The 17,574-nt window shown below is 38.9% G+C and overlaps 1 protein-coding gene across 2 annotated transcripts in view; it reads right to left on the bottom strand.

Moving 5' to 3' along the window:
• The window catches only part of PHLDB2 (pleckstrin homology like domain family B member 2), a 56,940-nt gene extending 39,652 nt beyond the window's left edge, over positions 1–17,288 (bottom strand). The window contains exons 1-4 of one of the 2 annotated variants that reach the window (XM_026058368.1): positions 15,945–17,288; positions 6,460–6,843; positions 3,922–4,065; positions 2,931–3,068 (exon numbers count right to left, since the gene is read on the bottom strand). In XM_026058368.1, the coding sequence (XP_025914153.1) occupies positions 2,931–3,068; positions 3,922–4,065; positions 6,460–6,843; positions 15,945–17,279 (2,001 nt within the window). In that variant the 5' untranslated portion in view covers positions 17,280–17,288. The remainder of the gene's footprint in view (positions 1–2,930; positions 3,069–3,921; positions 4,066–6,459; positions 6,844–15,944) is intronic. The other variant, XM_026058369.1, reaches the window with a different exon arrangement.
• Between the last annotated feature and the right edge of the window lie 286 nt (positions 17,289–17,574).

Consider the following 17,574-nt stretch of genomic DNA (forward strand, 5'->3'; position numbering starts at 1 on the left):
ATACATATTATGTACATCTATAGGAGAAACAGGGGAAGAAAGAGCAAGAGACCTAGGTTATTTTCCTTTGTCTTCTGTCTTCAGGTACACATTGCAATTAATTCTCATGCTTCACAAGCACTGCCTTGTTATCACAAGGGCTAGAAACTTCTTTTTAAACAGTGGCTTTTAGACTGTGAAAAAGTTGGCAAAACTTTGTGTCCTCATCTAAATGAGCCATGCATAAGGCATTAAAAAAAAAATCATAAAAATAGGTAGAAAGCAGCACAAAGTCCTCCACTTACAGGCTATTTCAAGTACATACATGGCCCAATAATTATGTCATAGTCTGTGATCTCTCTTTTCAGGAATTTCCACAAGTTTTTCAAACAGGTGCATCAGTACGGAAGAAACACAATCAGGCAGGGGTTTCCTGTCAAACAGGTGCTCAGAGCAGTGACAAATTCCAGGAGAGACTCAAGTCACTCCAGAGGCATTCCAGGGGCAAGTACCATCATGTACTGCACCAATATCCCTGCATCGTTTGCTGAGATCAACCATCTATTTCACCTCAAGAAGACACCATATTGTATACTCAGATATCATTTCTTACCCTAACAAGAATGTAGCCATTGAAGGAGTGGATGGATCCAACAATTTCTTGCCAGGATACATCACCAACACCAAGACCACCAGTATTATTATGGGTGACATATTTAAGGAACTAGAAAAAACTGTGGCCCCTACGCAGACATTAGAACACTCACTTTTGCAAGAAAACAATGCAAAAATGAACATCAGAAAGATGGCAACTACCAGTCAAAAATCGAGCCCTAATTCTGTTAAGCTGGCCATAAGCTTAACTTTATTTTGGCAAAAAGTACCACCTAGTGCTTCTACCTGTGCATTGCTTTTCTGTGGAGGTTTGGCACTGTACTACTGAGGAGCCAAGATTTTGTCTATCTTGGATCAGATCTGCAGGGTTTGTGACCTTAAACATATAGATACACAAAACAAGATTGAAAAACTGTTGTTTATAGTGAGCCAGAACTTTTTATCTGGTGGCATTAAGAGTGGCATCTGTTTTGCTGTCTGATACAATTTTGTCCAAAACACTTCAGCTGGTACTTAATGATATTTTGCCTGTTGGCTGCAGGTTGTTTGCCTTCCATTTCTTTTTTAAACTTTCAAATTTATGCAATCCTTTCAGACATCTTCCAGAACAAAATCTGTGGTCTCTCTTCAAGTTGGTTTATTTCTACAAAGATAGATACTTTCAGAATTAACTGAGCCACAGGTTTAAATCTAGTGCAAGCACTCATCAAAGGCTGGGTGGTTTGCTTGGTTGGTTAGTTGGGGGGTTTTCTACTTTTTAATAGAGAACACAGGAGAAAGGACTGAAATTACCGCAACTGATTTGACCAGTGCTATGCTTCATAATGAAGAATATGTTTTAAGTGAACCTGCCTTTTAAATAACAAAAGTCCTTTTTCTAGGCTGCTTTCCACATTTCAGTTCAACTGAACATTTTTAACTAGACTTGCCATTTTAGTTTTCTAATCATTACACACTAGTATGAAAATGTTGTATATCCTATCATATGATTGCAAGGAAATGTGACCAACCTACAGGTTTTAGAATAATTTGTAATAGTTTCATTGAACCTTGAGACTAAAACAGAAAAAATATAAAAGATGGGAAACATCTCTCGAGCTGTCCAGAGACAACTTAAAAATGTGACCACAGGCATTACTGAAAGCTGCAGTACCATTGAAGGGAAGGTGAGAACGAGAAAAGGTGCAGGCAGAGAAGCCCGGTAAAGTTTAAGCTTAAACTGGATGCGTGGTGTCATTTCACAGAGCAAAGAGGTAAGAGTACCATTCTCCTTTTCAGATACAGGTTGAGCGAGTACAGCTGCAAAACAGTGTTCAGGCTCATAACAGGGTACATAGAAATAGAGGGCAAAAAGCTCAAAGAAAAACAAAGCAAGCTGTAAGGCTTGAATTAAATGGGAAGTGTGAAAGAGCTAAAAAAGTGCAGCTTGTCTAAACAAGAGCAAAGAACACAGAACACACAAAAGGCTTCAAATATTTCTTGAAAGTATAAAAAAAGAGGGGTAGAGTAGCTAGTTAGAGTTTTTCCACAAGTGACAGGTTAAAATTATGAGGTAGAGGATGAAATTTGAAAAGGAAAAATTATTGGCTGAACGTCCTGGAAAAACTTCCTGACCTTGAGATATTATTGGCTGTGGACCATCATATCAAGAAAGGAACTGCTGGCTGAAAACCCCAGCAGAGAGTGCACTAGAGGAAACAACCTCTCTCTGGTTTGAAGATGACAAGTTTGCCTTACAGGCCCTTTCCATTTTTGTACTTAAAATCTTATCATAGTGCAGACATAACTGCATATTTGAGAGCAACTGAATATTCAGCCACACAGGAAAACTAATGAATTCCTTTGACTTAATCCCAGAGAGGTTATTCTAGAGTATTAAAATTGTCAGTCAACAAACAAAATAAACCAACATAATTACTTGAGACATCTGTCAAATGCATAGTTATAATCTAACATTCTGTATAATAAAAGAGAAAGACATCTTCTGAAACTGCAGCCGCCTTTCACTCTATTCCTTTGCTGAAAAAACATTAATTATTTTTAATAAATCAAAATATATAACCCACAATGTGGAAAAGACTGTGGAACAGTTCAATTAATACTGTCCTTTTAAACAACAGATTTTACTTAAGCATACCGTATTTTGCTTGTCAAGCATATATTGGGAGACAAGACCATTAAGGGGTGCTGTTGGTGAGAGAACTATTTGCTTCTACACTTATCAAGTAAATTTACTTATACACACTACTTCACAAAATAACCTCCATCAATTATATAAATGTATTTCAAAGGTCAAGGGGAACAGAAAACACAGCTAGCTAAGACATCTTGGTTACCTTTGTCTTTTCACCAATAACATTTCTCTCCAGCTCAGCTATTTTCCTGTTTAGATGATCCAAAATTTCCTTCTCTTTCAGAAGCTCTGTTGTTTCAGATTTCTGTTCCCCATCCAAAAGGGCACATTCCATATCCAACTAGGAACACAAAACATTTTTCAGAAGCAGTCCAGATTAAGAAGAAATCTTGACACACACTTTTTTTCTGGGGAAAGGGGAGTGAGTTGGTGATTACTCACAACAGAGAAACACTTTAAAAAGAAGTATTGATCCCACAAAAGTAAGTTAAAAAGAGATCATAAATCTGAGAAAAAGCAAAACTACAACATACAATACTGCAAATAAAGTCCAAACCAACTTTAGTTTGAGGATTCCTTTTTTCAAAACTTTTTCTTTTCTAACTCTTCTCCTCTGTGCTTCCTCCTGTATGATATTATACCAACTATCTGTGCACAGGCTCTGTGTGAAACCCTTTTGGAACAGCTGTTTCTTTCCTGTTGCTGATAATTGGAGTAAGCACAACCTAAATGCCTGGCCAGTTTAGTCTGCAACTGTGAGATTCCAGAAGTCAAGAGGGCCACATAACCTTGCCAATGTAAGGACAAGGAGGTTAAAAAGGAAGTTATCGCACTTCCTTTCTCTTTAAACGGTCACATGAGATACCACCATAAAACTCCCAAATAACACAAGGTGTTTTGAGCAACTGAATGACCATTCAACAAGCAAGATTATTCTAACTCCATTTAGGAGTATAATGGTTACGGCTGGGAAGGTCCAGAGTGTCACAGCCATCTCCCTGCTAGGGAAAAATAACCTTGATAGTAGGAGACTACCAGGTAATATTATTGTGTAACTAATTTTGGTGAAAAAGCAGAGAATCTGAAGGGTATGTACATGCCTGAGTTTCCTATATACTTGTAGAACATATCAGATGTGTGCTATGAGATATATTTAATAAACAAGACATTTAAAACCAAAGCATATTTCACACCTCTCTTGAGGACTCATCCATCTGGTCATTTAAATCTTTGATCTTCTGTTCAAGTTCTTCCAAATTATTTAGTATTGCTATGCGCTCCTCCTCCAGTCGACCAAGCTCCTGCCCTCTTTGCTCATCATTTATGCATTCTGGTACCTGCAATCACACATTACAAGAGATTTATTAGAGAGATGTTAAACTCTGTGTTTCCTTTCCCCCTTTCATATTGTGTTCATTTTAGACAAGTACTGTATTGCCGGTTTTGAACCTGTTACAAATTTTATACCCACTATATTGCTATTTCTATACTTAGAAAGTGTACAAGAGAAACAAACACAATACTTTACTTGCAGGTACTGGAAGTAAACACTACACTGAACATTAAATACTATTCATACTCTAAGAATTACTAAAATCTATCGCTTGACAATATTTTACACGTTGTGCTATTTAGGTTGTAAAAAATCCAATTTTTCCCTTATAGAAATAAAACAGATAGATGAAGATACTTTTTTTGTGTGTATTTCAGCTGTGCATATAACAAAAGCCAGGATGTAGAATAGGACATTTTTTAACCAGCCATTAAGATGGCATCTTTTGTAAGCTAGGGACAAAACTTGGTCCTCTCTCCCTAGTTAGCACTGGCGGAGGGAAGAGCATCCTTAACATCGCTCTTTTCATTTCCATTTACGTGTTAGATGACTGTGACAAGAATTAAACAACATTATTAAGAAAATATTTTGATCTTATTATATCAGGAAAGGAGTATTGAGTTTCAAATGTATTCTTCGTGTTCACCTGACCCCTGGGGCTTGCAATCGCATTACTTTTGTAAGGTCGCTCCCTCATTGTCTCCAGTCAGAATTAGAACAGGGCTGCGTGCAGGGCTCTGCATTCACTGCTAGACCACACAGCCTTGCTCAAAAGCAGCTCAGCTCAGCTACTGAATGGCTATTCTGAGAGCAAGCATTTTAACATGTACAAATCTGACCTTGATATTTTAAAACAATGAGCTGTGTTTCGTTAACACAATAGCTTGTTACTGCTTTTCTCTGGACTTAGCAGAACACCCTTTACGATGAATGAATGGTATTCCTTCATTAGCATTAGTAATCCTAGCAGGAAAGCTTCTTTTTGTCCGGTATCCTGTTCGGATAATGCTGACATAACATCTTCCATTTCCACTTCCCAACAAGGATTTTAAATAGGATCTCTGACTTGTACAAAGAAAGTAACAGACATGAATGTGAGAGAAATGCAAGACCACAGTAACCAGCAAATGAAATGACCTAGTAACTTTCAAACACATAAAGCACTGGTAAGATTAAGTTAAGCCATGACAGCAGGTTTCTGTTTAACATCTTTTTTACACTGAAAGACTCAGCAAATTTCCAGAGAGGTACCCCTTTATAAGATAAAACACTTTTCTATTACTTCTCTCTCTCTTCTTTTACACGTACGCACTTCTGTTGAACATAAGCATGTATGTAAGTTAAACAGAAGTTAAATATAATTTATGTTAGGCATGTAACCATACTGAAGCTCATATACTTTATATACTCTAACAGAAATAAGGAGAAATGGAGAAAATACTTTTAATATGTGAACAGTTAAACAGAAACCTGTCATTACAGCTTTACTTGGTCTTACCAAGATCTTCATTCTAATTATTGACTATAGTTATTTAACACGATGCCTATCACCAGATATGTAGTGCTTGTCTGGCGCATAAGAACCTAGGCTCTGATCTAAAAACAAATGAAAGGCCCTTTCCCCACTCTCCCCCCCCCCAACTAGGCTGCTGCTGCCCTAGCTGAAGGAGAGACCTCCAGACAGCAACAATTTGAAAAATAATATACAAATCAGAATTCTGATGTTTCAATTGTTAGAAATGCTGTTATCTCATTTTTTAAAGGACAACTCCCCTTTAGGAGCAAAACTGCAGTATGAAGTAAATAGGAAAGAAGCAACAAATGTAGGAATTGCCCTAGAGCGCCAAGAGGCAAGCTGCCACCATACACTTCACAATAGGCAACAGCTGATTAGACACATGGCTTAGGTCCAAGCTAGGGGAAGTGGACAGGGCAGTAAATTCAGCTCAGGCAATTCCTCTTCTCCCCCTTTACAACTATTATAGTTCACCAGTGAGAAAACACCCTCCTCTTTTTACAGAAAAGAGGAGTCTCAGCCTAGGAGGAAGTGGCAGAACTTCCCTTTTCTGGAAATCTCAGCACAGTAATAGTTCTAGGTAGGATTTCTGAAACATTGCTTATCTAAGTAGCTTTAAATTGTTAAATCATTCTCCCACAGAAAACATTAAAACTCTCCCTGATTGGTACATCCCTTGGAAAAAACTTCCAATGTAAATAGCTCTTATAGCAAATGAAATAATCACCATTTCAGGTGCTGGCTACAAAGTTGGATGAATTCTGAGATTAAGACTTATACCTAAGACACCCCGACTGCGATCCTTGCTTTGAAAATTGACTTCTAGAGGAGAATTTCAAGTATGCAATCCCCAATTGTCGATTTCTTTCCACACAGTGTTACCTTTGGTGTGATACTTAAGTAGGAAGATTCAGTAGAATCCTTCAGGAAGCCAGAAGAAGCTAAAGGTGGAGACTTCATGGTTTCATTGAAGTGTTCATCAGCTTTCAGCCCTCTAGAGGAAAGGAAAGCACCAGCACTGCGACTGTGATTACTCAACTCTGAAAAATCTGAATCACTTGCAGATGATTTCAAGTGGTTTCTAAACCTTGTTTCGAGATTCATCTGTGAATCTTCAAACACTGAATCTTCATCTGATAGTTGAAGTTTTTCAAGTTCTTTGTTAATTTTTTGAACATCAGCAACTGTTGTAGCTGCAACAGGGTCACTGTCAGATTTGGAGTATTCTGCACACAAACTGAGGATTGTCTCCAGCCGCTGACGCTCCTAGTTTAAAGAAGAATATAGCACTAAGCTTTGCATGTGAACTTTAAACAAAGATGAAGTCAAAACTAGATTTGCTGCTTTTTTTTTTTTTAAAGAGTGAAAGATTAAAGTCATCATAAAGCAATTCCATGTACGCCTCTAACAATTAAAGATAATAAATTCATATAAATAATTACAGTATAACTTCAAGAACCAAAGGTAACATGTATGAAAACCCTAAAAATTAAAAGTACATTCCACAGAAACAAGTATTTATTTACCTTAATATGTCCTGACATTTATTTCTCTTTCCAGTGTAGAAGACTAATATTAATATTGTTTATTCATGTTGCTTTAACCAGTTCTGATTTGTACATACGTGTGTCCACTGAGCTTACTCTATAAACTGATATGCTTTGTACTTTATGTTATACTCCTACTGAGCTGTGAAATATTGCAAAGATTTTCCATGAACTCATTCATCTCTGATTTTTTGGGATTTTTTGTTAACTTTGATTCCCTTGAAGGGGGAGGCGGATTAATCCACATTTTGAAACACCCTGTTCGAATCCCTAGGAGCATAAACGTAGCATAACAGCTAAAATATAACAGATGTTGAATGTACCAAAATGGGGGAAATCTTTATTTACCAGTTATGTCAAATTCCATACGGATTCATACTAACATTTAAAACTTGAGAATCTGAATAGCTGTGCCAGTTTTGACCTGACATGCTCCAAGTTGCAGCAAACATTTAATTCCTGAAAGTTTTGTAGATCTCTATGATACGTGATAAAATGGATTTAAAAGCTATATTTGTTTTATTTTATTGTATGCATAACTTCCTGTAACTTCTATTTCAGACGAAACTGTTTGAGCTTTTCATTTTTAAGACATGGTGCTTCTACGTAATGTCATGTTTCTTTTGCTAAAGAAGAAAAATAAAGTAAATACAAAAATTGCTTACCATAAGCCTATTGAAAATTCTGCAGGAAAAAACATCACTGTGAAAGTCCCATGCTTGGCATTAACACCTGCACTAATGATCACATTTCTTATTTCTAGGAAAGCCTTCTTATTTTTAATCACATTAAAAAAAAAAGCCCCAAACAAACATCAGCCTCCTTACCCCCGAACCACTGCAGCGGCATTCAGTTTCCAAGTTCTGTCTGGCAATACATTTGCAAACAGGATTTGCAAACAGCTATTTCTTACAATTCGAACATCCTAGATGCAGCAGCAAGTGATAACAAGAATCAACCAAGAGCTGGGGCAGTGTATTGTTTCCATTTTCCCTTAAATAAACCATTGGAGTTTTATGAAAATTTAACACTGGTTTACAAGAATCCAGCTTCTTATAGTTACCAGAAGATTACACGGCTAAATGCATTACACATTTATATTACCCCAGATCACCCACAGTTAACTGAAAGAGACACACTTATACACTTCAGAAAGACCCTGAACCCATCTGTTTCAAAGCACTACCCAACTGAAAGAGAGCCACGAGCCAGCAACTTTGCCTTCAAGTAGAGTATTCCCAGGTTCTCACTGCAGGTTTCTTGCACTTTTCTCTGAAGCCTCCTGTAATAGCACCACCAGAGATAAGCTATTGAAATTAATTAAGCCCTGGGCAGCTCTGGGGTAGCAATTGCTCACTTATATTTTCCATGAAATATCTGGTTCAGCAGAAGCTGCAGACATCCTTCAACCCCAAACAAACATAATCCTAACTCCCCAAAGCCTTGTTCCCAACATGCATCTACCGCCAGACCCTCGGGCTGGTCTCTTACCCCTCCAAAGCTGCTATCCTCCCTCTTACTAAGTCTTTTGGCTACACAACCCAATTCCTAAAGCACTGTGCAAGTGCTGGCTAGGATCTCCGGGAACTATGCAGCTCTCGCTGTTGTGACAGCACCAGGCCTGGCCCCATAATACAATCCTCGTAATGCTTATAGAGGGGAAACACAGCATTAGAACACAAAACGCCATCCCTCCCTGCAACAACAAGATCACTTTCTACCATGCCAACCCTCTCTTCTTTCACTAATAATAGGAAAAAGCAAGTTTTAAATTGCAGCTGCTTCTTATCCTAGCCAAAACGCTACGGTAAGAAGCTCTCGGTGCAAACCTATCCCTTTGCGAGCAGTCAAGTAAAAGAGATTCTTTTTTCCCCCAAAGCCTCACATGGTCAGGAAAACTTAAAAAGTTACAGAGAAACCTCTGCCAGTCTTCAAAAAATTCCCGATGAGCTTTCAGACACATTACAGAAATGCCGATATCTCTCGCTTCTATTTTGACATGCACCAGGAGGCTTAGGGACAGGAAGCTCTGTGGCTATTTTATACACTCTATTCTCATCATTTCATCTCAGCCAACTCATTCCAGCTCCAGCACACCTGCATTTAACTGTTCCAGCATAAATTTCTGAGTCAAGCAGCCAGCCAGGAAAGCACCCTCGCAGTGAAAAAATACAAAAATGGTAGCACATGGAAAATCCATTCAGTGGATACTACATATGCTAATTGTGACACTGAACATAGCAAAGAAGAAAGGTATGTCAAAAGAAGCAGGGTGGTTTAAAATTGGTTCTGGGGGGAGGAAGGGGGGTTGAATCAAGCGTTTTAAGCCTCCTTTCAGCATATTTCCCCATAAAATGTCTTTTCTACTAGACTAGAGCACCTTCTTAGATTTTCAGTGGATCTTTTACCTCTTCTGAAAAGGGGTACACAGGGGTGCACTTGCTACATTAGCAGTTTCACCCTTGTAGGCACTGACAAAGATACATACCACGTATGAATGGCTGGGAATTAGGTGCTGAAGGAGGATGGGATAAAGGCATAATAACAACCCTTCTCTGTTACTGATTAACAATGACATTAAGAAACATCTCTGGCACACTGAAAATAAACATACTCTGAAATAGCAGAGATAAATAATTCCCACTGTTCACAGCAATCAACGATTCCTGGTTTTGTTCATCTGGTGCATGTCACGTATACAAATTTTACAAATGTGAAGAGGTGATGTCATATCTAGGTATCAAGGCAGGACTTGACTAATCAACTGTGGCAAGCAGGAAGCTTTTTAGATAAGTGCCATTAGCAGCTGTATAACCCAAGATTTCATTAAAAATACATGTGCAGTCTCTATCTTTTATGACTGAAGCTAACAAGAATTATGGCTAATCAAGGCAGCCATGGCTCCCTTTGTCTGAAGGGGAGGCTGCTGTTCTTTTCAGCTAGCAAGCAACAGCACTTTTCCATCACTACTCTTTAAAAACCTCATGTGCAAGCAAACTACCAGCTTCACAGCACAAGTTTGGTGCAGCAGCTAGTCAAAGAGGATGGGGGGGGGAAAGATGCAGAAAGACTGGAGAAGGCAGGAGGACAAACTCCCCAAACCTTCTCTCTTACTAACACCTTCAGTATCCCATGGGCACAAGGCAGGAGAAAGGCTTCTCTTTCCTTCCATCTTTTTAAGGCACTGATGATTTCACATCTGTCATATACTGAGACAGAAACTTATTTCACAGCTAGACTTTCAAATGGGTCTGAAAATAGCCCTATAGATGTTCTTCTCTTCCCTCTACTTTGCACCAGTTTCTCACTTCAGCCTCACGTATTTCATCGTATTTGGTCCTTGTTTTGTTACATTTAGCCTTTTGGCTATGAGGTTATCACTAGCAGCACAAAATTTGGAAAAAAAAGTACAGGTATTTCTCACCACTGATGCGCAGGGAGCATTTTACAGCACAGAAACTTGTCAGGAGAAGAGCTGTAGAAAGACAGCCCCTGTTCAGAGCTGACAGCTGGATGGAGGCATCAGGCTGCCATGGCTCACCCTCACCTTCCCCATTCAAACACAAACGAAACGGAGGGACAGAAGTGGGGAAGACAAGTGGGACAGGCCAGAGCTAGAGCTGGTCCCCAGGCAGAAACAGAGCAGAGCTGCTGCAGAATTAGCTCCTGCGTCGCAGTCCCTCGGCAGGCAGGGATGTGGCTCCTGATGAAGCAGCACTAGTTCCCAAAATACCACTGTGCGTTCGTGAAGAATCACCTTTCAGTACTGAGAAGCGCAAACTCCGTTTCTTCATTCAAGTACTGYGTTTTGTTCAGACCATGCCCTTTTGCTCCTGCAGGACTTCTGCAGATGCTCATTTTAAAATTACACGAAGGATAGGAGTCCAAAGCGTAAAGCTTTAGTATGATACTTGCTTAAGTTCTGCAAATAAAATAAGTTCTACTGAAATTGATTTCTAACTGACCCATACTGTTCCCTTTGATAAAACAGATAGCTGCAAAAATTATGTATACACTTTTTTGAAATAAAACCATGCATCTACTTGTCCATTAGTTATTCATCATATTTTGAAGAGGAGTTAAACTGAATCCATACTTGGGATTATTAAGGATACTACAGAAATATTTTGCAAAACAAAAAAAAAGTAACGTTCCTGAAATGAAAATTTACTGAGCCATCAGCATTAATTACATTCTGCAGGGTTTTTTTAAACTATTATATGGCACTCGTTCATTTACTAAATTAAGTTGTTGTTAAGTAGCCATTCTGTAACAGTAGAAAGATTGCCAAATACTAGCGGTGGAAAAAAATATCTTGATCTAGCCTTTATCTACCTGGCTAGAGTTCCTATAAGAGCTCAGTCACTTATGGTTTTAAGTACAGTTTGGATACTTTATGATTAAAGGATCTATAAAAAGACACATTGCCAAAATAATTTTTAAAACATGCATGTGAGATTTTCCCAGTGGCACAGGAAATCAATAAGCTCTACTAACCATAGTTTTAAAGCCACACCACTTCAAAAATTCCAAATTTTTTTCATTTCATTTTCCCTCACATGACCACAGCATACAAAATTGTAATGAATCAATGCTAAATACTTTCCAGAATCAGGATAGTTTTGTATTATTTCCTACTTACAGAACAATGCTCAGTTGACTGTGGAAAAAATAAGTTCCTCAAATTTTATTATTGCTTGTCAGCTCATTGCTCCTATAAGCTGAAATCTCTCCAAGTACAATTCTTGCATGTAGTAAAACTGTTTGTAAACATATGCTTAGAGATCCATCCAGACAGCTGGCCTATGGAAGGTATCTTGCAAATCCTGCCCAAGTAATTTTTAAGTATCCAGCACCATCTAGAGGAAGTATATTGCACTGCTTAAACATCAGCAGTAAACCATCAAGGTTCATGCTATTCAAATGAGTGGGTATCAAACAAAATAGATGGCCTTAATATCTATCTGACTATGTTGTCTGTGTCATCCCATCCCCTGACCTCCTCCCAGGCTGAACAGAATGGCTGTCCTTCGATTCCAGYAGCTGCTACAACTGGACTTTTATCTCAGACAGAAAAAAAGTGAATTTTATCTTTTTTTAAAGAATTCCAATCGCTAACTGAATCTCAGTTAGAATATACTTAGACCACAGCGCTGAACTTTTCTGTTGTTTATCAGCATCATGGGATAACTTCAGCAACAGCTCACTCTGACTTCTACTTGTATAAAACTTGTATAAACATCCCTACACCAAGATGCAATGTCCAGTCAGCTCTGCTCGAGAGGAAGCCGAAGCAGACTAACGGATCAGTCTTTTGTTTCCGCAAGCCTGAGGAGCAACCTTCTGCCAGCCCATCTGCTCCCACCGCTCCTGAGTCCCCAGCTCCCAACAGTAAAACGGGAGAGAGGGCAGCAATAGGAACACTGGTTCCTCCTGTTTCTCAAGTCACAGATGAACAGTCTGGCAATATAAATGACACTAGTGTTCAGCTAGTTTTGGTAAATCTAGCCATAAAAGGCAAATCAAAAGAAAGCGAGAGAAAGAAATACCAAATACACAAGTACATACATGACTTTTCTGCTTGGCGCAGGGGTAACAAATCACATGTTTAAATCATTCCAAAAAACTGCAGTGCATATTTTCACTWTTTTTTTTTTTTTTTTTTTAACTTTGACGCTTATTCCTTTGGGCAATGACAACGGACCACTGGGTTTCACAAGCAGGCTGTGACAACAGCTTCAGATGCAACCTTCCAGAGAAGCCTCTCCTCCTTAAAAAGCAAACTAAGCACAGGTTTCACAGATTTGCAGAATATCACAAGTAAAACTCATAGAATAATCCCTATGGAGAAAAAAAAAAAAAAAAAGACCAAGGGCAGATACTCAGTTAAACTATAATGTGTCTATGATAAAAAAATTCAGAGGTGAATTGCAGCTGGCAAACACAACACCCTAAACTTGCTCTCTGCCAGCAGGCGCTGTAGTAGCAGTACCGATACAAACGAAGCTCCACTTTATACCTGGACTGTAAAGCGGTCTAATACTCTAAAAGGAGGGCCATGTTTCTGATTAGGTTCTCTGAATAGTCCTAAACTTTTCTTATGCCTATCTTGCTTCAAAAGCACAATATACACGAGTCAAAAATTTGTATAAAAATGGACTACATTTCCCCAGCCATTTATCTACCAGCTGCTCAACCTGGACTTCTGCTCAGCACTTAAGATTCCAAAACACACATTTTTGCTATTGAAGAACACTTGCCTGTTTGTTTGTTTTTTCCTTTCCCCTGGAAGCAGGCCTGCGCAAACCTGGGGCATCTCTAACCTTTTTCCATGCTATGTCCCAGTGAAGCTGGACAAAGCTGCTCTTTGGAAACTCGGGCTGGAGATGCAAAGACCCTGCCCAGAGGGATCAGTGAGCTCTGCCCACTCAGAAAGCCAAAACCAAAACAGACCAGGTCAGGCCCTGCATGTACAAAGGGCTGATGGGGGGCTCCTAGAGGGACATTAACAGAGTGAATTTTTTTTACAAATATGCTCCTTCCTCACAAAGATCTGAAAACCAATTTTGCAGGTTATTCTCTATTACTCTTTGACCACTGGGATGAGACACTGCCCTGATTGTCAACTCTTCAACCAGATAAAACAAGGAAAAAATAATATTTAACAGGATCCTGAAGGGAAGATGAATTCAAGCAGGAGGAAATTTCTTCCTGTTTAAATTATATGCAACAAACAAAACTATCTTTTTTCAAAAAATTTAACATGCTGGGAAAAAAAAAAGGCAAACACTCTTGCTAAAGCATCAGGACTTGAAAAAAGTATTGTCCTGGGAAGTGGGAAAAAAATTTAGTCATTACATCCACATATAAAACCAGGACAAATTTTAGCATTATTGAATGCAGAAACAACCTCCTAATATCTTCAGTCCCTCACCACAGAAGAGTTGTTCCTTGAAACATAAATACATTGTACTGTGTTGCCTTTTATGGCCGATTATCTCTCATGTTTACAGCATTACAGATTGAAAAACCCTCTGATAATAAGAAAACCACTTTACACACACAAAAACATTAAGATCTTGTTTTCCAAAGGACTGGAAGAGAGGAAATTTCAAAATGGAGTCAAATAATGGTAGGGAGAAGACAGCAGGAAGAAAGAGAAATTATCTGTAAGCATTTCTGCTAACATTTTTTGCTTTTGCATGCAAAGGGTAACAACCTTTCTCAGCTATCGAATCACTTTACTTGCAACTGGCTCTCCTCATCCTTTAAAATCTTGCTGGTGTTTCTGAGAAACCAGAAGCCACGGCTTCAGATGGAGTCTGTGAATGTTTCCAGTGGCAACTGCATAACGTAATGTGGAAAAGCACACTTGGTAACATCAAATGCAAGCGGGGAGAGGGGGCAACGCCTACCACTTTGTTAAATCTGGGCCTGAATTTCAGATGTCTGACTTCAAAAGCATGCCAAGCTGAACATTTTCACAATGTCTTGCAAACCAATAATGTGTATTTTATACAATATACCTCTGAGCAGAACAGTGACGAAAATGAAGGACTTTGCCCTCGTAAAAAATTCCTCACAACTGAGGTTGTGTCAAGGATGTACATAGGACTGGAGGAAAAGATTTGAACAGGTTATGATCCTTCAGCTGAATCCATTTAAACATTTGGCTCAGAATGGGGGCCATGACCCTGCACACTCACTGCGCCCTTATTTGTGACCTCAAATGACCAACCACCACTCTCTCCTCATATTTCTCTGTGCATCTTTCCACTCTGGCCTACAGGAATAGGCATGCACGAGAGCTGAACTTTACTGCAGACCCTACTTTGACTATACACAAGCTAGACAGGTTTAGGAGCATCCTATTTTCATTTTCCTCAAAAATATAAAGATTTGATTTAAAGCACACAAATACAACATTTAAGATGAGTGCTCACTAATACAAATCAGCCCATTTAATGACCTCAGGTTCTTGGTGAACAATAAAATCTGTATAATTTGAATACATGCAAACAGGGTCAGTTAGACTCTGTAGTCACTGCAAAAACTTTTCAAAGAAATGCTAGGTAGCCTCTTAGGGAAAAACTGGATACAAAACTGTTTCTCCTCTCTTTGCATATTCTGAATGCTTTTTTTCCCCCCAGAAATTGTTTCAGTAATACACTTAAGTTTCATTTTACTATGAAGTTTAATTCAGTGCTGAGGCAGTATGTGCTGTTTTGCTCCAGATTTTTGCTAGCTGACAGAAGGAAAGAAATTATGTCCCCTCCTGCTACTGCCCATTTTAGGGGAAGCAGGGAAGCCTATGTTTTAATGAAAACATTCAGAAGGAAAAGCTGCAACCAAGCAGAGAATATTACTGCACCAATGCAACTTGAATCCACAGCACAGCACATACGCAAACATGACTCCAAGCAGCTTACAATGAAGACATAGTTTTTTTTTTTTACCCAGTTACTGCAAATGAACAGCCATGAACTAAACAAAAGTGCTGGGTCCCTTCAGTGCAATTTGTGGGTTTTATGTACATAGACATTTTAACAGAGCCCACAGGATGAATGATCATAATTTATGTGGGTCCCAACATATTTTTTTTTTTAAGATGGCTGAATAATACAATCTGAGCTGTTAAAGCAGCATACTATTTTAGTATTAGCTTCAGGGACTGCCATAATAAGCAATGCATCTCAAGTAGACAAGATCTGAATTTCCAAACACAACAGCTTATGTTTTACTGTACCATTCTAATGGCTAGATTTGGAAAGGACGTTTTGCAAACATTAACTGTCAGGAAAAACTAAAAGCAAAAATTACCAGACGTTCCATCTCTTGCTCCCTAAGTCTCTCTTCCCTCTGTCTCCTGTGATAGTCCATGAGGTCATCTCTTCCAGAAATGGAACTAATGCTGTTCTTCCGCTCTCTTACAGAAGTTTGCAGCGAGTTTGGTGTCTGTCTGAAATTTTCCAAATCCATTTCATCATATTCCATGGAACTAGTGGAAAGGTTTCTTCTGACAGAGAATGATCTGTCAAAATCCACAGGGGAGAATGAATTACTGGGACTTGTTCCTGAGAGCCCAAATCTATCAAAATCATCAGAAAGAAAGGAGGAAGAAGAAGCTAAAAGCATTTTTTTAGCAATTCGAGGGCTTGGAGGAACACTAAGAGTCGAACTAACATAGGGATTATTTTCAGACACAGAATTTGCATGTGGCGAAACCCCTGAGCTGCAAGAAGAAAAATTCAGGTAATTATCAGCATCTAAAACATTCTGAGGTAGATCTTTTTCTCCAAGTTTTTTCCTTTTAGTATTACCCAGAGAGTTTCTCGGGGGCAAACTTAATGGCATCAACTGGCTTTCTGTTGATTTATAAAGTCTGGGTAGGGAACGACTGTACATTCCCATATGACTTAGAGATCCACCAGAGTATTTCCTAGGTCGTGAACCCAGAGGCTCTGTCACCACATCCTTGTGTTTAACTGGTCTCGCATGAAGAGCCAGGCTGTCTTGAATATTCATCCTCCTGCCTTGCTTTGGGCTTGAAGGCATGCTGGCCGCCCCTGAATTGCTTACAGGTGAAAGCATCAGTTCACTCCCTGAGCTTCCATTCCACATTGTAAGAAGAGAGCCTGAGATCTTCTTCATGTCCAGCATTCCTGGGAAGTAGACATTGTCGTACGATTTGTTTTTTTGACTGTACTTTGAGTAGTGAAACTTATCCAGAGGTCCAATGGATTTTTCATTTTCTCTGTTGGCGTGGATATCAAAGTCTGTCCTTCCCAAACTGTACCCGCCAAAGGATGGAGAAGTGCCAGATACAGAACTCAAATGCTTTACAGAGATGCTTTTATCTGAAAGATATGGGCTCTCACAAGGGAACAGCTTACCTCCTTGAATTTTGGTAATTGAGTGCGTATTTTTAACATTGGAGGAAGGACTGCGTTTAGCGGGCACAGGTTGGGAAAGGGTTAAATAAGAACCAGCATAATCCCCATTTGTTTTAAATTTGAGACTTGATGAATATTTCTTCGGGTTGAGGTTCTCCATAATATCCTGGAGACCATTTTCAAGTGAATTCACCACAGAACCCTTTTCCAAACTAGCATTTTGTAATTCCATCTGGTTTTGTGTGTGGCTATACTCTGCCATAATCTTACTGGAATCTGTAAGGAAGAGGGGAAAAAAAAAAAGTTTTTAGTAAATAAGTAAGGAGCCTCTTGCATGCACATGCCTGCATATTAACTTTAAAAAACATTTTTTCTAGTAATTGTTGTGCTTGTTATCAGTGTATGTCGGATCGTTAGACAAAGGAAAGTATATGCAACCTTCAAAACCCATTTTTGCAGTTAAAGACTGAGGAAAAAGGGGGAAAGAAATATCACCAAATTTATACTACAAATCAGCAAAACAGTTGGGAAGAGACTAGATTCTTCCTTTGGTGTCC

Source organism: Apteryx rowi, unplaced genomic scaffold (genome assembly GCF_003343035.1).
Source record: "Apteryx rowi isolate R43461 unplaced genomic scaffold, aptRow1 scaffold_146, whole genome shotgun sequence".
Taxonomy (NCBI): Eukaryota; Metazoa; Chordata; class Aves; order Apterygiformes; family Apterygidae; genus Apteryx; species Apteryx rowi.